We start from the raw sequence: 24,601 nt of genomic DNA, 5'->3' as shown, positions 1-24,601 counted from the left end.
CCCTGCGCGTACTCCGGGTGTCCCGCCCGCTGACTCGTGTTTACTACGTAAGCAATAAGCGTAATCGCAGGCGCCAGTGGCAGCCTGGCTGGGGGCGCATGCGCAGTGAAGGAGCCGCTCCCCCACCCCCCAAGCCTGGTCCTCCTTTCTTTCTGATGAGGATTCACCGTGGTTGTTCTCTCCTCCTGTGTTAACCCTCGAATGGTTTCGCTAACCATTATTTAGGAATAAAAAGGATGGAATAAGGTGTATGGGAGCGCCATCCTTTCTGTTCTAATACTCTGTTTTCTCAGTTTTGTTTAAGCCCATTATCCCCTTGTGACTGAGGCCAACAAGCTTGTTACCTCCCATGACGAATTTTTCCGTCCTATTACAGCAGACACCCTACACCTTTGTGATTTTAAAAACGCTAAAGCGGGGGGAGGGGGGATAATACACTTTTAAGTGCTTAGAGGCCACCTGCTCCCAAAGGGTGCCAGTAAGGCGTTAACACAATTGAACCAATTGTGCAAACAAATCGTTGTTTTCCATATATTTTTTAACCATAATCATACAGTGTATATTTTTTACACTGAATAAAATCTAGCTCCTCAAAGCTATTCATCTAAGAAAAAAGATTTGGGTTAAAGCAGGGAAGCTTATTTTCTTAAAATAAATATCTCATAATTTAGTATCCGTCCAAATCAGTGTTTCCATTTAACGGTGCTGTCACGGCTCAAAACATTTTAAGAACTGCTCTTTTAGAATTTTTCACCACCAGTTAATGAGCCACATTGAGTACTAGAATCTTAACTTCCACACTAATAATTTTGTAAAACCACACATTTTAGGAACCATGTAGAGAACTGTCAGAGAAGGCAAGTGAAACAGCTGAAATGGAAACTATTAATTAAAACAGTCAATATGGTACAACACTTTACAGTTTAAAAATATTTTCACATACTTATCTCAGTTGGTTCAATTGTTAACACTACTCAGCTAATCAGTGATGAACTTAAAACAATGGGATTATCTTGAAACAGTTCATGACAAGTTATGACATGAAAGAAAATCATTCTTCATTCATTCTGAGAATAGAGTAAGAAAAGCTTAATTATATTAAGCAGAATTAGGTTACCTAAATCCCAGACATGAGGATAATTTGGAGTCTCCATTCCTGACCTAAGACAGGTTAACAATAGCTACCATTTGGGAGGCACTTCCTATGTGCAAGTATTGTCCTGAGCACTTTAAATATATGATCACATTGAATGCTTACAATAACTCTGTGAGGTAGGCACCATCACAATGCCCGTTATTCAAAGGAGGAAACCGAAGCCCAGAGGGGTTACTCAAATTACAACTACTAAATGGCAAAGCCAAGATTCCTCTGCTCTTCTATTTAAGTGAAAAGACAGATGAGGAGCCTCTGGATATATCTCTGGGCATAATTTTTGTGCTTATAAGCACTTGATAAATAATTATTAAATTATTTTATGAATAAATGCAGGTTTAAATCGCCTTTCCTTCACAACTGTCTTGTAAAGTAGGCAAATCATTTCTATTTTACAGTTGATAAAATTCCAGAGAGATTAATGGCACATAATTAGGTAGCAGTAGAATCTGGGCTAGTACCAAGATTCCTGAAAGCCACTGTTAAGGTTCTCAAGGTAACCTGGAAAGTTTATGAAAGATGGCAGCTGAAACTGAGTAAATTCAGAGTGAATGTAGAAGGAGTGGTAAAATACTAAACAGAGGGTCAAAACCAAACTGTTTGAATAGCAGAAAAATATGGAGTGCATCAGAGAACAAGTAGCTCTTACTTCCACTCTACTGCTCATTTTACTTTTCAAAGAGTTTGTTGATATTCTTGGCAGATAATAAGGTTTAATGTATATCTTCTGAATGGCTAGACAAATCAAATCTCATCATGCCTAAACATTACAGATATCTAATTTTAAAAAATCTAATTACATAACACTAAAAATAGGCATAATAAAATGACAAGGAAAGAGCAACTTAGACATTGTTTCTAGAAAAGTGGTAATAATATGAAATGACTAAATACATGAGATGGCACTAAGTTTCCAGCTATTACCAAAGAGGAGAAATTCTCTTTAAGTGTAGGTACATGTCAGGAACCTAAAACCTGTAAAAGTAGAGACAAGACTCATAATACACACACAAGTTGAAATATCAAAAGGAACAAGTACTCCCAAAACAAAAATTCTGTATACTCTAGTGGCAAACACAACATGTAAGAAATTATTTTTACTTCCCAGTTCTACCCACTTATTATTATACGAACCTGGCTGTGTTTCATGAATAGGTCTTGGTGTTCCGCGGGTATATGCCATTATCTTGGATCGCTGGTTTGCTTCTATCTACACTTTGACCCTTATGCTGCTCTTCACTTTGAACATCCCAGTGTGCTGCCATCTGCCCCAGACCTCTTACCTATAAAAGGCATCCCAGAAACATATCATAATCAGCTCTTTATTTTACCGGTTGTCATGGCAACTTCAAAGCAGCATGTTAGCTCTTAGTTATCAGAAGAACAAGATAAATCAAGTTGATCCTAAGCCCACAAAGCACAAAAACCCCAAACCTCCCAAAAGATCTACATGAAGGGTAAAAGAAACTAGGTAGGCAAGAATGATATTAATAAAACCTGGAAATGATGGCAAAGTAGCATCTGTCTTTTCATATGTCCTTAAGTTTCTCCTAGTTGTTAAGCCCTTGAAAGTTAGGGATTCTACTAAATTGTTTGATTTTTCAGAGTTAGGGATGGTGCAGGTGGTAAAAACTGATTGTTCGGTAGCTGTTGTGAACAACAGAATGTGCTATATTTTTTGAAAAGATTGGGGGTGAGTGGGGTGTTGCTGAGAACTTGGGATAAAAAGAGATACATAAATTAATCAAAAACGGAACTTGGGTTTCTAATCCAGATGGTGGGAAAATATAGGCAATTTAAAAGAAACGAAAAGTGGTTTAAAAACTCTCATGTTACAAGTAGAACACATAAACATTGAGGAATAAAATGAAGATTGGACTTGGCAAGTTTAATACGCTACAACTAATTGAAGAGGCAGGTAAAACTATTTTTGCAAAAGTTTGAAACCAATTTTCTAATTATTCAGAAGTTTCCTGTGCTTTCTATGTATGTATGATTAACCCAGTACAGTGGCCATCTCTCTCCCAGGGTCATTCAAGTGGTGAGGATTAAATGAATTAATATTTTTAAAGCTCTTAAGAATACTGCCTAGCACACAGTAACTGCTATGTAGGTGTTTGTTTAATAAAGTAAGTAATTCCAGGTCTCACATGCACTGAATCGTAATTGTTAGTGTCTCTGCAAATCCTAGGAAGAAAAAAAATCTGGTTCTACTACTTGTTCTTCAGGACTTCTCGTAATATCACTGAAGCTAACAGTGCTGGTTTAATGGAGATGAATGCTTCTCACTATCTATATGAACTCTCATTAGATTCTCTTTATTTTTACACCATTGCTTTTTTCATTTCCCTTTGGTCTAGTGCATCCAAATGGATCATCTGAAAAAGAAATCTGCCCCTCCCAGAGACCAACAAAGTCGAGGGATTTAAGAAATGAGCAGGAATCACAGAAGTCAGAGCATACAAATTGGGAACGAATAAACGTGGAAAACACGTGTTTCTTAGTCCCTTGAATACTGGCCCAAACTCCTCCTGGAAGATGATGCTCCACTGTCTCCAAACGATTGGTTCTTTTCAAAATCGGGCGCCAGGACCCCCGAGCCAATGCCGTGGAGCAAGGCGCCGGGCTCCCTGGAAACGCTCCTCCCCTTTGGAGGAGGTTTGCGGGGCGGGGCTCCCACGCATGCTCCGTGTCCGCCGGCCCATTGGCGCGGCCGCCGGGCGCGTGCGCAAGACCCGATGGGTGCCCGGACGCGGAAGACTTGGCCGCGCGGAGGTTCTCGCTTCTGAAGCGTGGGAGGCGTAAGAGGCGGCAGGTTGTAGATTTTGGTCTTGGCCCCAAGGGGTTCCCCCGGGCCACTGGAATCCAAGAGAGAAAGAGGAGGCACCGAGTCGGCGGCTGGCCGAACCCCCCACCTGTCCTCTAGGCAGGGAGGGGGGGCAAGGAGGGGAGAAGCACCGATTACCGGGCTGAGGAGCCTCCGGGACCGGGTCCCTGAGCATGGGGGGCTGGACCAGTTCCCCGAGCATGGGGAGCTGGAGCCACCGAGGCCGCCCGGCCGGGCCCTGCCCGACTGTCAGCTCCTCGGTGCTAGTGCTGCCCCGGCAGCCGGGGTGTCTGTAGCCCGGCCCCGCTTGAGGTCGTCGGCCGAAAGATAGCAGCATGAGTTCCGCCGCTGCCTAGTTTCCTCCCCGTTCTTCTCTTCCCCCTCTGTCCTCCTCCTTCCTCTCCTTCCTTTCTCCTCTTCCCCGTACCTCGTCCTTCTTCTTTCCCTCCACCCTGCCCTCCTGCTTTCATCCTGTCTTTTTCTTCCTTTCCCCCTCTTCATTTCCCCCTTTGTCGTCCTGCTTTTCCATCTATCCCTTTTCCCTGCCTCTTGCTCTGTTACCTCCTTCCATCCATCTCTCTCCTCCTTCCTCTTCCTTCTGTCACCCTCCACAACCTCTCCATCCCCTTCCCCTCCCTCACTGTCATCCTCCCTTCCTCATCCTCACCCTCCTTTCCTCCTCCTCCTCTCCTGCTTTTCTCCGCCCTAGCCCCCGCCCCCAAGCCTCCGCCCCTTAAGCCCCCGCCTCCAGCTCCCAGTCCCCAGAAGCTCAGTCCTGCAGCGAGAGAGAGTCTTGGGAGTCCATAGCTAAGCACAACGAGCTGAGCACTGTCCGTTGTGCCTGCCTGCAAGTCGCCGACATGGCTCAGGAGAAAATGGAGCTGGACTTTGAGCCTGACACATCTGATGGGGGCACCCTGAGGAGATCCAACAGCGCTCCCCTGATCCATGGGCTCAGGTGAGCAGGGTTGGGGATGATGGAGTGCTGGGTTCAGGGGCTCCTTGACCCCCTGCCATTAGTCTCCTTCCCTCAGGTGAGAGTTGGAGCTCATTTGGGTTCTCCAAACTGAGGGGTTGGGGACTTCTTTGCCTGACAGTGACTTGGGTCTCAAGGTGGAGTGAAAGTTTGACCCCAAACTCTGGGCTGCATGGGGAAAATGGGGCCCTCTCTACCTGGGGCTCTGTTGGCCCACTCTAAAGGGAATCACAGGAAGCTTACAGCTCTTCTAACACGTTGCTTGCCCTGCCTAATTTACACTACTGAATATCAGACTGAAGCCCCTGGAACTAGGGTTGCAACTTGACACCTGTCTGTAAGAGCTGCTATTTCTAAGCTTAGTTTAGGAACCCTGGCATTAACAGAGGTTTACTTCAATAAATCACAATTTATCTAATAACTTGTAATTAAATGGCGTGTTCATGTCCTATTAAGTGATTTTGGATTTGTCATAATATTTTCAGATCCTAAAGCTGCCTGAAATGCATTCCAGTGAGTAAAAAAAGAAGGGTGGCATGTAGCTTAGGTCAGTGAAAACACAGGTTTTCGAAAAACAAGGGACAAAATTGACCCTTGCATTATAGTGGTAGGGGCTTGTGTTTTCATGTGTGTAAGTCACCAGAGGGTCTATTTTAAGGTCAAATCTTGTGATAGTGGAGGTTAGATTGGCAGACCTCCTGAGCCTATTACATTTCACTTTTGTAGGTAGACAATTCATGTTAGGTAGAGAGCCAATTTGTAGAGACCCTGTAGAAATGGAGTGACTCCAAAAAGGGGGATGGGAATAGAATTAGCCAAAAACATTAATCAAGCGCAGCGAAGGCAAAGAAAGAGGTAATCCTTGTCCATCACACTGATTATAGTATACTTATCTTGAGGAAAAAACAGATTTACTCTTTTTTTCTTTTATTATATTTCAAAACTGAGGGCATGGTGGAGTGACTCTTTGCTTTCCTAATGCTGTCCTCGGCGCTACAGTTATTTTTGATACTATAGGAATAAAACTGGGCTTTTTTGGTTGTTATGAATCACGTAAGCAAGCAATTGCTGAGGACTGGGGTGATCCCTGTTGACCTGCATTCAGACAGTGGTAGAAATTACATGCTGTTTTTTTGAATCATGATTTGAGTAATTACTTGAAAGGTAGCATGATGCGACAAGAGTGAGGTGACCAGGCCTAGTCCCAATTTTCTCCCTAATTGGCTGTGATCAGGATGAGTCACTTAGCCTTTCGGGGTCTCTGTTTTTCATTTAAAATTTCAGAGAGCTGGATTAGGTGATCTCCAGTGTCCCATGATGCCCAATCCAGTTCAGTCCTGAAAATCCTCCTTGACCTCTTGCCTTGGGCACGGCACTCTGCTGGGGACTGCAGGGGTGACCCAAACACCTCTCCCAAGGACTTTAACATACATGCACACTTTTCTTTAATAAAAGGTCGAGTCAGTGTCTCAGGAAGCATCTGATTTCCCAGGGTGCCAAGGAGGGGTTTGTGGGATGAAGAGAGGCTTTGGGGAGGGCATGGCATTTGAGATGGGCGTCGAAGGAGAAGAAGGGTTCTGCCAGATGGTTGGGGGAGGGAGGGAATTTGAGGCAGCATGAGCAAAACTCCAGGTATGTTGGTTTAGTTGATGAGCGGGGTTCCAAGGTAGAGCACATGTTTAGGGCGATATGGGAGATGAGCTGATAGGACTCATACTGGAGCACAGGGCTCCGCGGCCCCACTCACGTCACCGCACACGTAGAGAGCAGTAAGGTTGCATGTAGGTCCTCTGGGGCAAACAGATGAGGCTGCTGGTGTCTGGTGGTAACCGGTTTTGGGGGCATGAGTTCTGACCAGAAGCAGCTGGAGGCAACCAGTCTGGAGCTCCGCCCCATACCTTTCCTGACTGTCCCCCAACCCGGAGGAGATCACTATCTCGGCCAACCTATAATCCACAGCGCACCGCTCGGCACCACTCGGGGATGCTCTGAAGAGGACGGTGAGGAGTTCGTTGTCCGAAATGAGGAGCCATCAAAGATTTCATTGTTTACTGGAGAACTGGCATTCATAGAGTTGAAGGACATTTTAAACGAAAAGACACTAATCATTTTATTTTTATTTTTCAGTGACCTTTCACAGGTTTTTCAACCTTACACATTTAGAGCTCGGAGGAACAGTACAACGATCATGAGCCGTCACAGCTTGGTAAGTAGAGGGGTAAGTATCCTTGGTGGTTGGGACTGGGGGAAACACTTTCCAATGTAGTTCTTTCTGAAGATGACATGCTATACCCAGTTGTTTACAAAAGGAAAAAAAGTGCTTTTTATCTATCTTGTGTACTGCTTGTGCTGTTTTCAGCTTTCGGTGCAAAAAGGAAATTGGTTAACATTTTTTCCTGGCTGTGGGACTTGGTATTTTTAAACATTGTTCATTGTTTTTTGTCACTACTGGCATCGTGGTGAGGTAAGTCAGGATTAACTTCTAATTACAGCTGAGCCCAGTGGTCTTTATTTGTCTGAGGACGCCAAAATCACACAAACGGTAGCTTATTCCTGTTGGACAGGGCTAGCTATCCAAAGTCAAGTCTCCTTGAAAGTGCCCGTATTTATATTCTCAGTAGAGGTGCCGATGGCGACTGGTCTATAGAGCCAGAGCTCCCGAGGGTCACCTCTTCTCGTTGGTCGTGTGCAGGAAGTTTTGATACAGTAGCACTTCACGTGCAGGGCCCGCTTGTCCAGCAGCTGCACTGCTCTGGAAGGGGACCTGAGATGTAAGCAAATAGATCTCTAAATGGCTGAACCAGATTTCCATAGTCTGCGCACAAATGTTCATCAGTTTGTTTACAGGAGAGGCTCTCTGACCTCTGAATCATCTAAAATTTATGCACAATTATAATCTTCCAACTCAGTAGTGTGTGAGAAGCAGCAAATCAGAAGAGGGACATTTGGGTTAAAGGTATTCTAGAAGCTGCTGGCGAGGGAAGAGAGGGAGAAACTGAAAAGCGGACAGTGGTTTTGAAAAAATTAGTCTGTGGCTCGGGATTAGGGCTAAGAGCCTGTTAATAGACCCTGAGGGTGTCACTGGCATCGAACTGTAAAATAATTGACGTTCTTATGGACACCTGGATGATTAACCTTTTCTTAAGTTATGGTACTACCTACACTCAGAGGCTGTTTCACATGTTACAGAGTGCTTTCACACACATTTCATTCTCTTAGCAACCCCTGTGAAGTTGGCAGGGCAAATGATGTTTTTCCCAATTGAAAGAGGCAACAGCTAAGACTCAGCCGATCTAAATGACTTGCTCAGAATCACACAATTAGTAAGTGGCAAAGCTGGGATTAGAATGGAGATCTTCCACTGCCATTCTATTTGGTGAAATCTGTTTAAGAAAGGAGCCAAAGGTTGGGAGTGGGGAATATAACACTTTGAAGAAAGATTTTGAGCTAAAGTGGTTAAAAATACTGAAAGGGGGAAATGGTAGCTATCTGGAGGCTAAACTAATTACTTCGCCTTCTTCCCTGACAATCCTAGAAACTACAATTACTCATTTTTCCTGTATATGTGGAAAATGTCTCTATGTATTATAAAGCCATGTTCCTTATATCAATAGCATAGTGGAGAAGGGACAATGGCTTTGCCTCTCTGCACTTGGCTCTTTTCTAAGATGTGAAGATCCGTATCAGCTCTGATGGGGCCCATCTCTCACGAATACCCTTCGCTCTGGCTGTGCTAGAATGCACGAGTTTGCTCAAGGAGCCGCGATGATCCACTGTTCTTTGTTGGTCCTTGCCCCGTCCCCATCTCCTTTCTGGCTTTCCGGAGTGACTGAAATTGTATGTCTTGCTGGGACAGGGGAAAAGTGTTGCCTTAATTCTGGGGAGGGAATTGAGAGGAATCATTCATTGGAGGGAAAACAGATCCATCTTTCTGGGGTGCCAGTGGCCACTGCTGTTCTCCAAAGCAATATTCTAAATCTTTTCCAAAATGACAGTCTCCTGATCACATCACCTTTCACTTTCAGCCCTTCGCACTTTCTAGAGAAGGCAGACACCTCTCTCATATAAACGTCAGCTTTCTCAGCTTTCTTCTCTTGCAGATGCGTTTACCTTCACACGTGGTGCTTTCTCCCGATGTTTCAGAAGTTGTTGACTCCCCTGTCCCTTTGCTTGGTCTGTCGTCTCCTCTCTATCTTGTGTCTTCAGTCCCTTCCTTGCTGCCTCTCCTGCTCCCCTGTTCTCCTGTCTCACACATCTAGCATCTGGAAAGCAAACATTTATTTTTTCATAGGTCTGTCTATCCCTTTTCCCCTTCCCCTCCCCGAGCTTTTTCAAAGCTTAATCTACACTCAGCTGCCTCGAATTCCTTGCCAACCATTCAGCCGGTTGATGATCTCATGACATCTACCACAACTTCATTAAAAACCCATCCTGCATCACAGAACATTGTAAACTGACCATACTTCAATTAAAAGCGAAAAAACCATCCTGCAAAAGTCACCAGTGCCCACTTGCCACGAGGGTCAGGGGCCCCTTTTCTGGTCCCACATGAGTTCTCTGCTTTACTTCACACCACGAACCAGTGCCTCCTTCAGGCTCTCAAGCCGTTTTGCTCAGCCCACGTTGTACTCTGGTTGCTGGTACTAGACACCACTCTGCCTACTTCCCACTTCTGTCTCAAACTGACAAGTTGTGCGTGATGAAGATGTACCATCTAAACTTGGGACTTTCTCCGCAGTCAGCTTCTGGCAGTCCATACTTTGGCTTTCCTGATTATTTCACTGCCTGTGGGGTTTCTTTTGTTCCCTGATGGACACACTGGTTCTCTCTGCCACAGTATCCTGATGGAGTCTTTCCTGCCTTATTTATTTTCCTTGGAGCTTAGTGTTTTTTCAATTGACCTTATTAAGAGTTCACCAGCAAACTTGTATTACTTTCATAATGGAAAAAATTACTTGTTAAAAATTTTTCTCTTTTTAAAGCCCAGGAGAGGAAAAAGTAAAAGAAAGGGGTGGGGAACGGGGTGATCTCTTTTGAGGTAAAAATCTTATTTCAGTGGATAACTTTCAAAAATTTCACCTGAATTAGCTTTGGCCTAAAAAACTTAGAGCAGTTTATCACTATTTTATACTGCTCACTACATGAGTATTTTTTAAAGTTTTAATAGGATAAGGCCTCCTGTAGCAGGATAATTGTCGTATTTGGTTTTATAGTATTACAAATTCATTTGCATTGCAACAGGGAATAAGTAATAGTTGTTTACATTATGGCTATTAGAACCCCGTAAAATGGCGATGTGAATTGTACCTTACATTTTGCGATCAATTTATGATGACTTTGAAGGAACATAATTTGGTCTCCAAATCATTTCATCTTTGCGTTATTAAAAAACGATCTAAGGGGAAGCAACAGTTATCTTAAAAATGCACCTTGCCTTCTACATTGATTTTTCTGAACTAGTGAGCTCTGTAGTGATAGCGTTAGTGATCAAATTTTAGGATTGACTTAGACCATGCGAATACAATTTCCTTATTGCAGTTTTGAAATGTTCTCGATAAACATTAATCGTAGACAAATGATATTGGGCTTATTTGCCCATCTTCCTCCACTGGTGCACTGGTAATAAAAATGAATAGAAATCAGTGTTTTTGCTTTCCCCTCATATAGAGTTCCTTATTTTAGATAAGTGGGGTAATGGCTATTTCTAAGACCTGGAGTCTTTTTTTTATATATATATAAATGTACACAGCTCTGCATTCATTTAGGAAAAATGTTAAAGTCAGTGCCTGTCTAGCGACAGATGGTGCCTTGAGGTTGGACACCTGGTGTACTTTCTAAAGACTGAATGTACTGCCTCTCTAGTGCATTAACGTTTGGTGATTTAAAGAGCTAGATTTCTAAGAAGAATATGAAAAATAATCTAAGAAGAGGTTGGAGACTGGCACTGACAGCAACCTGCTGCTCTGTGATTCAGAAAATAGTAAATGTTTACTTTTTCTTTCCAGTTGCTGTCATCCTCACCTAATCGTGTTCCTAGCAGCAGACTGCATCAAATCAGAAGGGTAAATTTTACTTACTGGCTGAAGTCGATAACTTTCTGAATTTTACATTTTGATTTGATTTTCATTGTGCAGATTTAGATATCACACATGAATCAGGCTGCCACTCTGGGTAGTTGTGGACAGATTAAAGTTCTTCTGAGTGGGCAGATAAAATACAGAGGTGGCATGGGTGACAGTCTTAGCCTGTTAGTTCTGCTGTACTGTGCTGATGTCAAATGAGGTAGAGAAGTCCTTTTTTTTTCCTTTGAAATAGAGAACTGTGTGGATAAATACTATGTTTTCAACACGTTTGCCTTTGCAGGAGGAAGGCATGGATATAATGAACAGAGAAACCGCACATGAAAGGTTAGTGCTTCACCAGAGCAGGGCGGAGCCTAAGGTGTATCTGGTTTATAAGCACTGATGGCTGTTCATTTTTGTTGGTTTTAGAGAAGTGCAAACCGCAATGCAGATAAGCCAATCGTGGGATGAGAGCTTGAGCCTGGTAAAGTTTTCACATGTTTGCTTGGTTCTATTTTCTCGAACCTGTTACATTGTCCCCTGGCTTCGTTCATTTTTTCATACACCTCTGGCCCTTCCATTCCCAAATTTGAATGCAGTGTTTGATTTCTGCTTTTCCACCAGAATATGAGGTTGCAACTTTAGAGTCTGTACATTTCTACTCTAAAAATATAGACATGTTTGAGTAGTATAGAAGAGCTGTGATGTGTTGAGGTGTGAATTACAAGGAAATAACACTTTATGTTTACAGAGTGATAGTGATTTTGAAAAGGCGGAGAAATTATATTCTCCAAAAAGGATTGACTTCACTCCGGTTTCTCCTGCACCATCACCCACCAGAGGATTTGGAAAGGTAGGTTCATTGAATAGGATACTACCTCTCACACACTGAGCTGTTTGCTCTCTAAAATACACACACAAATCACTTTATTTTTAAAGAATTGAATAACTGGAAGGAAAATTAATGAAAGTCTATGATAGTAATTTGAAAAAAAATCTAGCTATTTATCTATATTCTCTCATAAATATATATGAGAGACAGACAGCTAAGCAATTCTAAGGATGTTGTTTTTGTCATTTTGAGAAGAACCTTTTGATAACTGGGGCACTAGAACTATATTAATATGTTTTTTTCTAGCAATGTTTTTCACCATCCTTACAAATGTTTGTGAGCAGCAGTGGGCTGCCACCAAGTCCCATTCCTAGTCCAAGACGCTTTTCCAGGTAAGTAAACCTGCTTTTTAAACGCGGTTTAAATTTATCTCTCTGGTGAACGTTTCCCCCAACATTTTATTATGGCAATTTTCAAACAGCAAAACTGAAGGAATTTCACAGTGAATATCCATATACCTACCACCAATATTCTATCATTAATATTTTACCATATTTATTTTTTTGAGACTCAGTGCCAGTTCATGTTTAGAGGGGACACACACACACACACACACACATGATGATATATCCTTTATTAGGATAAGGGAAAAATTTTTAAGATTGTAGACCAGTCGGAATCCCAAATAACTTATTATAAGGTTTATCTTTTTTAAACTGTATTTTGATTTATAACACAATTTTTTTAAATTGCTTAAAATGCCATTTTATTCCAGATTGTCATATGCCATGTCAGATCATGTACTGGCATTTCAGTTACTCAACCAACAGCACAGACATTGTCCATTTCTCCCTACATGGCTATCAGTTTTATTGATTTATTTGGTGGGCCTCAATGTTTTATCTTGCATCTTTGAAGTACTTCATGTCATCCTGTTTGTTTATTCTTTAAAGCAGGAGAAGTCAGAGTCCAGTCAAGTGCATTAGGCCCAGTGTTCTTGGTCCTCTTAAAAGAAAAGGTACGCACCCCCGTTCTGCTATTAAACCTCTTCAAGTGTGAATTACAAATTAGAATTTCTGTCTGAAATTAGTTCAAGGCATGGCTCCTTTTTTCTCAAGAAATAGTGAAATACTCCTTCCAATGTATGCTTTACTGATTTGAAATTCTGTGAATTAGTTATTTGATACTGTCTATATTTTTTATCCTTCATATTCATATCTTATTCATATATTCATATTATTAATATGTATTCCAAAAATTTTGCCTCTTGGTGATTTGAATATAAAAGAGATGCAAGTTGATACATTGCAGAAGTATCTGCTAATGTCATAGCATATAAGTCCATAAACATGCTGTATGCTCTCATCTCTGCCACCACCAAATGATACTTTGGCAAACAGAGAACCGCCTTGTATTTGAATCTCTATAGGTGCTCTGTTAATTACCTTATTTTAAACCCCAAAGTTCTAAACTAAAATGATCTCACTCAATGCTAGCTTTAGATGCTTACAGAGGGCACCCAATGAGTCTTTTTTTTAAGAAAAAAAAAGCAAAGAAATTTAACACAGGTTTACTCATTATTCCTGGGGATGTGACTGCACAATTGCCAGTATTGGATGCCATTTTAAATGAGAGTTTTAATAATCTGAAAAAAAAACCAATTCGGTAAGTGTTTTTTTTTTTTGTGCAGATCCCCTCTGGGGCCAGTAAACAAATCAACAATTCTAATGTTAGGTAAACGGATACCAGTGGCTTTGGCAAAAACATTCCAGTGATTGAATCACACACAGATTTGAAAAGTGCTATATTTCAGAAAACTTAAAATTAAAGATGGTGTGCTCTGGAAATAGGTGCTGATACAATGACAGTATTTGTATTTAGTGAATAAATTTTAGTTTATAAACCAGTAGTCTTTTTCCTTCATGCTGCAAGGAATTACTTACAATCTTAAGAATCTTCTCAGGAGCTATTATGTGAAAATAAAACTTGGAAATTAAAGCTAGTATTGTTATTATTATTAATTTTAAAATGTTGTAGGAAGTTGGTGGAATTTAATGTGGTTGTTGCGTTTCAAAGCTATTCCAAAATATACCAGCAGATGGAGAGGTTCTTTGCTAAAAAGGGCTAAAGTCTTTTGCTAATGAGGTATTGAAAGCCTGGCAACAAATAAAAATGTAACCTTTCTTGAATTACAGTAATTTTCAGAATAGCTCTAGAGGAAAGATAATATGAATCGATTAATAATATGGAAAAAGTGAATGTTGCATTTGTTCTTGCTTGAGCTTTTTCCATCATAAGAATCTTGTACAGGTTTAAGTTCATGATGACTAATTTCCTACTGGAGTATAGATAGGCCCAAGAATTAAATTGTCTTTATGTTCAATTTTAAAGCTGAGATAAAGAGCTTCAAAACCAAAGTGTGCACATGTTTTAAATCATTGCTTATTTGGAAAGGGGCTTTTTCTCTCTAATTCATAGTTGTTAGCCTTTTCAGTGGCAAAATGTTAAGCATTATTCCTATTGATGCAAAGCTTTCTATTCCCAGTTCTGAGAAAATCTATAGGATTGAAGCAGCCAGTGCAACATCAATTTTGTGAATTGATGAATAAATTGCTTTCAATTACAGTTGTGCTTTCACACTTATATTTTTAAATATAAGGATAGAAAGCTCTTTATCAGGCTGCATACTTTTTAATCCATTTGACTTCAACTCAGGAAATGTTCCAATATTAAAATGTATAAAATCAATAGTCTTTACTAATTATCCGGCATAAATTACTATTCACTGTGAGCTTCGGCTATCGGGGGAACACTTGATTTCTGCTCTGGTTAGTCTTGATTCATTTTGCCTAATGCCATCAGTGTTCTACCCTTCTATTAAAGAACATGACTAATGGGTGACGTGCTACATACAATAAATGAGAAGGTATTTTTAGGCCTGCTGACTTTTTGGTCGAGGTTATATGGAAGTATAGTTCTTCTACGTGCTTTAACACATAGAAAAACAGCTTTCAAGTAGCAGCTTGATGTATTCTGATCTTTGGTTGAACAGAAATCACCCCATTTTAGCAGTAAGCCTGTATCCGTAAAATACATCATCTCTTTCTGTTTTAGGTGAAATGGAGACTGAAAGCCAGCCCAAGAGGCTCTTCCAGGGCACTACCAATATGCTGTCTCCGGAGGCTACACAATTATCTGACCTCAGTTCATGGTAAAAAATGAAATAAAATCAAAAGAATATTAGGGTATGATGCATTAAAAAGAACCACATCAAAAATATATTGGGATCATTTAAAATACATTCAGCTTGTTATTCATGGTCCCTAGAGGTGACATCTCTGTGGAGGTATAGACAAGTGTGAGAAACCAGATTGTTTGAAAGTCCTCAGTACTTCCTTGGGTAATTGCATGTGTCTTTTTGGCACCTCCACCTTCATGCCTAGCTCCTGTCAGGTCAGCCTCTCTCAATAGGTGCTGATGGTCTAGGAGAGCATCAGCTGGAGGGCGTGAGAGTCTCTGGGTTTCCTAGGTAACATGCATTAATCGTGGCTGCCCTGCCTGCATCTTGTATTACATCCTTTTGACTTAGTGGAGAACCCCAGCTTTCTCTGAAGCATGGCATTTTCTAAATAGCATTATCTGTTGTAAAATCTTTTTGAAATTTTTGGTGTAGTCCATCACAGTGTCAACTAAGGTTTCGTTTTAATAGTAACACTTCCAGGTGCCTATGGTCTGTTCACATACATTTATTTTTTTTCAGTCTTGCTCATCCAAGTTGAGGTGTGTAACTTAAGGACCTTCAGTGTTTCTGAGAGAAAGTTAACTTCTTTTCCTGCACCTGAAGTTGAGTACTTGAATGTCAACATACACATTGGAAGGAAGGGGAAAGGCTAGTAGGAGTGGCCAGGTGCTATTATGAAATCTTTCAGTACGTTTTAATCAACCTACTGAGCACCCATGTTCTAGAGGCAATTGTGTAGTGCCTTTCAGAACTTCTTGTTCCCTGAGTTTTATGGCTAAGGATTTTTTTCTAAGAGCCCCAGAGGGCATTCACTTTAAAAAGATGGTGCCCTCTAAATGGAAGAATCATGTATGCCACTTATAAGTTACACGCATTGACAATCCCTTCTTTCCAAATCACTTACCATTGTTTTGTCCAGAATAACCTCTACTTCTGGTTGACCAAGAAGTCATAGATTATTCTAGCTTATTAGACTCATTGATCAGTACTGTCCACCCTTGGAACAGATGCCTTTTAGTTTGTTCCAGCTATTTTCAGCCCCACCATCTCCCTTCTCTCTCATCTCTGTCTGTCCTTGGTAGCTCAGTGTGCTAATTTTGGTAGAGTGCCTTTCCGGGTATGTAGATGATTGCAAAGAGAAAACTTCTAAAGCTTGTCATGAGGACTAGTGGATGAAACTCTATACTTAGTGGAAACTGCATATCACTTCTATGGTAAAGTGTATTTTAATATAGGCACATGACATTATAAATAGATTTGCTTACCCAGTTACTAGCCAAGTACCCAAGTTCGTATTAAAAGATATGGAAGCTTTTTGCCACACTAAAAACATATGGGGTGAGGTGATTTTTTTTTAATATTGTTGTAGGCTGTGCATGATGCCGTGAAACAGGTTCACACAAATAAGTAAGACAGGAAAGAGAACGTATGGTATCTGCCAAGGGTCCTCTCCCCTCGTCCAGACGTTTATTCCTCTGAGCAGCACAACCTAAGCTGTCTATGGTGGTGATTGTTGTGACACTTCTAGTTCTGTTGCCGCTGCTCCCATTCTCCATAGACCTGTGAGTGGCTGTGGGAGCCCCGGGAACATCCACGTTGGTGATGAAGGGTAGGTTTGGTCTGTAAATGCAAGAAGTGTTGCCTCACACTAGAGAGATTTGCTTTATTCCTGGCTGCTCATAGAGTGCTAACAAGCCAACATATGGCTCGAGTAATATGTTAAAAAAGAAATTTATTACTTAGAATTCAGAAAACTAAGTGTCAAAGATATTTAGGTGATTAAACTTTCAAGTGATGTTTATAGTAAGTTTGTAGCATCTGGACTTCTGAGGATATTAAAGCTGAAAATTGCACTAAGACTTTTGGAACACCGTGCATACTAATATTGCTGACATTTACATCTACAGTTAAGATAATTTAAATATGAGTTATTCATGATGTAAAAATTGGATTCTGCTTTTGCAGAAACTTTTCCCCCTGTGTCTTTAAAGCAGTTTCATTGACCAGACATCCATATTCTTAGAAATGGGGACAAAGATGGGAACTAGCTGTGTTCTGGTTTCTATTGCCAAGGATAACAATCTATTTGATAACTAAGGAAACCATCTTTATACATGGGAGAGAAAAGGCCGATCATTAGTAGGCATTATCTCATCATTTAAATCGTTATAGTTTGTTTCCTGCCCCACCCTACAAAGAAAATATTTTTTTAATGGAGGTACTGGGGAGTGAACCCAGGACCTCATGCATGCTAAGCATGCCCTCTACCACTGAGCTGTACCCCCCACCCCCAGAAAAGACAAACTTTAAAACTTTAGTTTATATACTAGATAATGATCTTTAAAATCTTCCATCTTTGAAGTATAAATTAAATGTGAAATTTGAGTGTGGACCCATTTGGAGTTTGTGTCTGGTGCTCCAGCTGCTATCCAAACAAATAGTGGGCCTACTTTTTTGTAACATTTTTTACTAAAAATTCTAAAATCTTTGCCAACCAAATCTGGGGGATGTTGCTAATCACAAGGCAGGAATTCTGTCATTCTGCATTTAGTCCTTACGAACATCAGGAATTTGACCATAACTCAGAAGTATACTTGGAAGTGTGATTTTAAAAAGTTAGAGATGGGGAGGGTATAGCTCAGTGGTAGAGCACGCGCTTAGCAGGCACAAGGTCCTGGGTTCAATCCCCAGTACTGCCATTAAAAAAATTTCTTAAAAAGGTTAGCAGTGATACAGCAAAATGATGCTGGGTGTTCATAAGGTAAGATAGTAGAGACCAGAGAACATACCCTGTGGACCAGTTTAATCCACACCAAGGGGTCGAGGGATGCCCCATAGTCTTACCTTACATGAAAATCTGTGCTGGAGTTGATAGGGCTGGGGGTAATTCTTAGTGCATTTCCCTGCCTGCCGTTAATCTGATCAAACCCAGTGTATTGACCGGATGAGGCACAGGGTGGCTCAACCAGCTGGGTGACAGATAGCGTGAGTCACACTGGACAACCTAGTTGTGTTGTTACTTTATCATTTAATGTTTTAATGATTCCCTTATACTTTCACCCTTAGTTTTTTAGACAGAGGGCACCACTTGAGTCAGAAGTATTTTTGGTAGGGTGGCTCATATATTGCGTCAGTATGTATAGTCAGCACCTGGAGTGAATTAGTTCACTTTTGTTTCGTGTACGCCTGTGTCCAATTTGAATTGTCTACGTCCTTTGCTTTCCTGCCATTGTCTGGCTTTGGGCCATTAGTCTAAAGCTCATTAGCACCTCCATCAGAGCTTCAACTAGGAAAGAAAAAAAAAGAGAGAAACTCAAATTGGACTATACTTTGTTGCTTTTAGAAGCCGTGGTAGAAGGTTTAATAGCAGACACTGAAAATCACTTTTGTCCGGTGATCCCTCCCTGGATTAAAAAATCACATGTCTTGCTTGTGGATATATTAACAGGGGGAATTTATGACCTGTAGTCGCTGCTTCCATGATTAATTAGAACAGAAACTAGATTTTAGTTTAGCGAAAATATCTGGTTAAAGGTTTGCCAGGCTCTGAATCTAAATTGCAGTGGGGACTAAATGTAAGTATGCTATTTTTCAGTTAATGAACAAAATTATATTTGTTTATACCTAATAATAGAGAGGAAATTCTTTAAAAAATTCTTGAAAAATACATGAAGTGAAATGTTCAGATTTGTATATTTTTTTCCTTGGTAACTTCCCCATTAGCTTACTTCTTTAAGGTAATCAACAGTGTTAGAAGACAGATTTCACAGTGTGCGTCCTGTTCTGTGTTTTTGAATGAATACAAGATTCACCTAAGCAAGCAGGTTTTATTGCAAATGGAATCTTTTAACCCAGGGCTCACCATAAGTCTGGTTGGAATAAGAAAGTATTTATATTCAGATTATCTGCTTGGTGGCCAAATTTTAATCTAAGCCTGTTTCTTCCTGCCAAGTAGCATAGAGCGTGTCCATCGGCTTCCCAGCCAATATGTGCTTTAGGAAAGTAAATTCATTTTAATATTAGTCTAGGCAGAATGCTTCAGGAGGAAAAATCACATATGTTCCAGAGGCAAATATAAAGGTCTTTTGATTTTCCGATGCCTTAGATTATCTGTGCAACTTTCTTTCAGTACTTTGAATAATTCATGTTTTAGACCCATTTTGCCATTTGGTTGAAGACATACCGGAGCCAGCTAAAGTTTCCAAACTTCTTACTTGAAAGTGGGATTATTAATGATGCATTTGACAGAAGTAAGCATAGAGTAGGAGTCCTGTGGAATATACTGTTTCCATTTTTATTTTTACTTTTCCAAAGCCTATTTGTATTCTGTTTCCACCTAAAAACAATCCACGGGCAGTAGAAAGAAATGACATTTTGAAGAAAAATAAGAGTAGAGAAGCTGGGGCGGGGAAAGTTACATTTCACCGAGGGTGGTATAGAGCCCAGCAACGTACCATTGGTCGCTTAACACTGGAAATACATTAACTTGGAAATTTATAAAAATGATACTATTAAAGACATAATGTTTAGTCTTAGTGCAGTTTAGACCAGGATGAACTTTTGCAAAGGGGCTAGTGAGCAAACTTAAACCAGTACCTGTATTTGCTGATTCATAATTCCTTCTCTAATTCTAGGCTTTGTTTCCTTTTCAGAAATAAAAAATATGTCTGTGTAGATCTTAAAACTGCCTGATTCCTTCTTTAGCTTTCTCCACTGTGTTCTCCTGGCACTCTGTACTATAGCCAGACTAGCCTGCTTTTGGCTTCTAGAAATCCCCTTGCTTCCTCCCAAACCTTACCCAGTTCACACCTACTCATCTTTCAGATGACTGGTCAGGTCTCACTTTTGGGGAGCCTTGTTCCTGCATATTCCTCCAAATTAGTTCAAGTCACCCATGTTATACACTCTCAGAGCCCCTTTTATCTTTGCTGCTTTGATCACAAGTTATGATACAGTTACTAGCATGATTATTTAAATATCTGTCTCCTGCACGATACTCTTAAGTTAGATGAGGGCAGGGATATGTCTGTCTTATATACCATTGTACGTCTAATATCTAGCATACATCTTGCACTTGGCAGATACTCGAGAAATATTAGCATAAATGAATTCACAAGTGAATGAATGAATTTGGGCCAAATATAGAACATAGAGCTTATATATTGGATTGATGGGTATGGCTGAGCTAGGTTATAGAGGCTGCTGATGCCCAGGTGAGGAGTTTTGGTGGAAGGCTAGGAGCAGAAGCCAAGTGTCAGGATTAAAGAGGCAAGTGGACCATGAGGATATTGGGCCCGTGGATAGAGAACATTCCTCTTAGAAGCTGAACTGGATAGTAACTGAAGGGACCAAAGAAAGGAGTCTTAGAAATAGGAAGGAAACCTTTGCGTTTTCAAAGAGGAAAGGAAATAGTCTAAGAAATTCATAAAATGAGAAGATTATAAAAGGCAAATAATGGAGGGAACTAGAAAAATATGCATATTCCAAAATAAAAACACCTATTTTGAATTGGAGATTTCTTGGGAGTGGGGAAGTGATAAAATCTAGGATTGAAAGACTGTTCCGGAATGGAAGAGCCATGACACAGTATACTTGGTAGAATTACTGCCAACAGTCCAGGTACCTCGAAAAGTAAATGTTCCTCTTACTCTAAGGCTGATGGGAAGGTAAGAAGATAAATATAAGTAAAAATCTCTTGAGTTGGAGGTAGGGGATCTCCCTCACGGGAAGGAACCATGACATATGACAAGGAGCACTTACTATGTGTTGGACGCTCTGGTGCCCCTAGGAGAGCACTCAAATGACACAAAACCTCAAATGTCTTACGTTGGATTTTTGTGACTTTGTCCTTTCGTGGGTATCCGAATAGAGTACATCATGTAGTTTTGCTGTTGCTTTTATGCTTCTTATTGTTTACACATGCTGTACTGATGTGCGAGTTCTTGAAACTGTGTTGTTGCATGTTATGTTTACCTTGACCCTGATAGATGCATCTGCTTATAATTCTTTTTGCTTTGTCCTCAGTTCAGATATTTTGGATGGCAGTAGTAGCAGCAGTGGCTTATCCTCAGACTCACTGGCTAAAGGCAGCACAACCGCCGAGCCTCCAGTAGCATGCTCCAATTCATGCTCTCCGTTCATCTTGATGGATGATCTCTCACCCAAGTGACTTACCCATTTCTGATTCTAACTGCTGTTTCCTACATAAAACATTCAGTGAGGAACGCAGAGAACTTTGATCCATAATGAGGATTAAAGTGTTAACCGATCTAAATCAGTTTGATGCCGTTCTTTTTTGGCACCTCCCTTCTCTAAAGTTCGATTTTACGACTGTAGTGACCTTACTTATGTCTCCTTTTGCTGATCTCATTTTGAAACAAGTGACTAAATCTCAAATACTCATTTTGATTGCTTAGAGTATATATATAAAAATATTTTTTCTCAGTGCCTGAAAGAGCACCTATTTTAGAGTCTATACATTTAAGGAAAGCACTGATATATGTATTTTCAATAATGATATGTGATTTCCCAGCAGTCACATGACAGCTCGAGTTGATCAGAAATTCTCTTGCTTGAGAGATTTTTTTTTGTTCTCTTAACTACATAGTTTCATCTCTCTTTATTTCACGATAATAGATGGATTGCTTTTGACTAGATTAAATTTTCATTTCCCTGCATCAGCTTAAAGTACATTATTTTGTTTCCCTTTCCTGTTTGAGCTGCTTCCTTGCCATTTCTCACCGAGGGGAAAAGACATGTCGTTGCTTTCATTACTGTCCATACCGCTTCTTTGCTGTTGGAGTGTGTGACGCGAGGATCGATGTTAGTGCTGAGACTGTAAATGGACTTACAAGATGCCTGAATTAGTCACCACAGCTTCTTCTGACTTAGCTACCACAGTTGATATTTTTCTCTCCTCAAGCCTGTTGCCCTAAGGAATATATAAAATATTGTTAATGTTTCCAGGTGGTGTTACCAAGGAGAAGAAATTCCCGCCTTGACCAGATGTGTGGAGCATCTACAAATGAATGAATAATGTTATTTACACACAAACCACTGTGTAGAAAAGTGTACATGGAGCTTGACAGCTTGTCTTGGGTGGTTGTAATGAGGCCTGAGGTGCCTTGGGGTACAGTGTTGGGCTGTAAAGACAGATAGATCTCAAGGTAGGGTAGACAAGGGGCTTTATGTATCTTACTGCCACATACTGTTTCAATTGCTGCTTTTTCCTGATTCCTTTTTTTGTCATCGGGGTCGTTTGTTTTGTCGTGTGATGAGTGGTGTGGCCGATCTTGTTTTGGTTATTGTGTTGCTACCAGAATCCAAATCCAGTTCTTGCACCTGCTGCCTTATGGTAAAGGCAGTTTAATCTCTACGAGGAAGCTTTTAGGAGCTGCAAGAGTCAATGTCATTGTGCATCCTGCTTTTAAGAAGCTGTTTGAGCTGTCAGCAGTGTCCATGATAGTAAGTCTGCAGCACCCTACGTTATTTAACGTTTAAAAGAGGAAAATCCTGGTAGAGCTGTTTCAAAACCCTGAGTGTAATTTACTGCTGTGTTATTTATTATTTAAAACTGTGTAAACATGTCTGTTGTGATAGATTGCTTTTAATGTTCGGACATCGTGGTTGAATTGACTGTATTTAATATGCAAATTTGCCTGCTAGGCCCATAATATTCCATTTTAAAGTGAATGTAAGAAATGAAAACTACTGCATTTGTGTCTTTTGAAGGCAAAGATCCTTGAGTTTTGAGGGAAGATGATGCGCTTTGAGGGTACTCACAGACTGGCAGTCCTGTAGGGCTTGAAGGGAACCCTATTCTCTTTGAATTATAAGAGAGCTTCACTTAGCTTGCAGGAAGTAGTTCTGTTACAGCATCAGCTGTGTTGTTTATTTTAAATCATGATAACGTCCACCATAGCCATTAATGACTTTATTTCTCATATTGACTTTCACCTGTGCAATGTCCACAATCCTTCCAACCTAACATGAATAAATATGAAGATTGTTCTCTAGTATGCCATTTTAAAGAAGAATCACTTTGATGGTATTCAGTGTATTTATTCTGGTTGTGAAAGAACCATGTTAAGAGTGTCTGCCTGTATAAAACTGAGAAATGGTCTTCTCTTATAGGATATTTATCCACCTGCTCTCTACTGTCTTCTTTGCCTTAAAGGGACACTTTTGGCCATCATTTTTTGGCTGTAATTTACAGCTCTTAAGAAATAACCTTTGGAATGTGATGATGTTTAAATTTATTTTTCAAATTCACTGGTGGGGTAGAATTGGGTTAGGAAAATGAAATTGTTCCAATAGTATGAGAACTAGGAGGCAAGATGATTCACTTTACTGTTTAAACCAAGGTTCATTTTTATTGGTTAAAGTGACTACAAAGTTAAGTTTGTGCAGGGATTGTTTTGGAATAAATAAAAGATAGAGATGCTAACCTTCAGATGAGCTTTGTTGACAGTACTCCTTTATTTTTATATAAAGTCTAATATTTGAAAAGTGATCATTGTTATAAAGTAAAATTCTCTCTTCCTATTCTAATAATATATCATTTTCCAGGCTTCTATTTGAAAACATGTATAAGAGAAGATATGATAAGAAAATTTAATAGATGCTCTTTTTGCTTGACTGACTTATATAATCACTGTGTTTCATGTAACTGCTTTTGGAATAATAGGAAGTTTTGCGAAATGCTGGCCTTGTGTATATCTTAGAATGCAAATTTAATAAAATGTGTACACATGCATAAAATTCTATAAAATTTTGGAAGCCTCTCTCTTTTATTCTTATTAATTATTTTCTGCCTCCGTATCCCCGTATTGCATTCTCCGTGTCTAATTGCACTCAAGTTCTAAATAAAAGGATATCAGGAACACAAAGGGACTAATAGCTGTTTTGAAGTTTGGGCTGTTTCCCAAAACAAAGAGAAACCTTTCCAACATAATCTGTCAAATTTTCAAGAGCATTTTGTAGGATTTGACAATTTGGAAGGTTCTTGCCAAGGCCACACATATTTCTTACTTGTTTTGGATTTATTTTATCTTATTATGCTTTTTTTTTTACATATTCATGACTCTAAATTGTTTTTGGAACAAGATGAGGGGTGGAGACAGGCAAAAAATAAAAGCCTTTCATGCATGACTCTGGGTAAAAACACTCACTATTCTTTTCAGTATTTAAAAAATATATGAACTATTTTATTTTATACTTCAGAAAAGTTACATGAATAACCCAAAGAACTCCCATGTTTTTCACCCACATTCCCTAATTATTAATACTTAACCACATTAGCTTTATCATCCCTCCCACTCTCTTGTATGCGTGTGTGTGTGTGTGTATGTGTGTGTCACACACATTTTTTCTGAGCCATCCGAGAACAAGTTAGACATGATACCCCATTACTCTAAAATGCTTCAGTATAAATTTCCTAAAGACAAGGGCATTCTATGTCATAACCACATTGCAGCTATCAAAATCCGGAAATTAACCTTGATACAAAAC

General features: G+C 40.1%; 2 protein-coding genes across 7 annotated transcripts in view; one reads left to right on the top strand and one right to left on the bottom strand.

Annotated features, from left to right (window-relative positions):
• Positions 1 to 2,415, bottom strand: part of LOC102531020 (P2R1A-PPP2R2A-interacting phosphatase regulator 1-like) — a 55,593-nt gene extending 53,178 nt beyond the window's left edge. For 2 of the 3 annotated variants that reach the window (XM_072956199.1, XM_072956201.1), the window contains exon 1: positions 2,288 to 2,415. In XM_072956199.1, the coding sequence (XP_072812300.1) occupies positions 2,288 to 2,336 (49 nt within the window). In that variant the 5' untranslated portion in view covers positions 2,337 to 2,415. The remainder of the gene's footprint in view (positions 1 to 2,287) is intronic. The other variant, XM_072956200.1, reaches the window with a different exon arrangement.
• Positions 2,416 to 4,133: 1,718 nt separating this feature from the next.
• PABIR2 (PABIR family member 2) lies at positions 4,134 to 23,851 on the top strand. 4 transcript variants are annotated; one of them, XM_006215977.4, is made up of 10 exons: positions 4,134 to 4,938; positions 7,084 to 7,162; positions 10,962 to 11,018; positions 11,320 to 11,363; positions 11,448 to 11,502; positions 11,770 to 11,871; positions 12,157 to 12,242; positions 12,807 to 12,868; positions 14,965 to 15,061; positions 22,058 to 23,851. In XM_006215977.4, the coding sequence occupies exons 1-10, from the start codon at positions 4,841 to 4,843 to the stop codon at positions 22,125 to 22,127; spliced, it is 750 nt and encodes a 249-aa protein (XP_006216039.1). In that variant the 5' UTR covers positions 4,134 to 4,840; the 3' UTR covers positions 22,128 to 23,851. The 4 variants fall into 4 exon arrangements, with proteins under 4 accessions (XP_006216039.1, XP_006216038.1, XP_006216042.2 ...); XM_006215976.4 differs by having other exon boundaries at positions 21,116 to 23,851; XM_006215980.4 differs by having other exon boundaries at positions 12,804 to 12,868.
• Positions 23,852 to 24,601: the final 750 nt, after the last annotated feature.

This window comes from Vicugna pacos, chromosome X (assembly GCF_048564905.1).
Source record: "Vicugna pacos chromosome X, VicPac4, whole genome shotgun sequence".
Lineage (NCBI taxonomy): Eukaryota > Metazoa > Chordata > Mammalia > Artiodactyla > Camelidae > Vicugna > Vicugna pacos.
The sequence above is the reverse complement of the archived record's forward strand: the minus strand, read 5'-3'. Positions and strand labels throughout refer to the sequence as shown.

What these genes read in the sequence shown, in the direction of transcription:
- PABIR2 (XM_006215979.4), top strand. Translation starts at nt 4,841, where the DNA reads ATGGCTCAGGAGAAAATGGAGCTGGACTTTGAGCCTGACACATCTGAT. An exon ending in CCCCTGATCCATGGGCTCAG is followed by an intron (nt 4,939 to 7,083) that starts GTGAGCAGGGTT and finishes TTTATTTTTCAG; the next exon opens with TGACCTTTCACAGGTTTTTC. An exon ending in GACTGCATCAAATCAGAAGG is followed by an intron (nt 11,019 to 11,319) that starts GTAAATTTTACT and finishes TTGCCTTTGCAG; the next exon opens with GAGGAAGGCATGGATATAAT.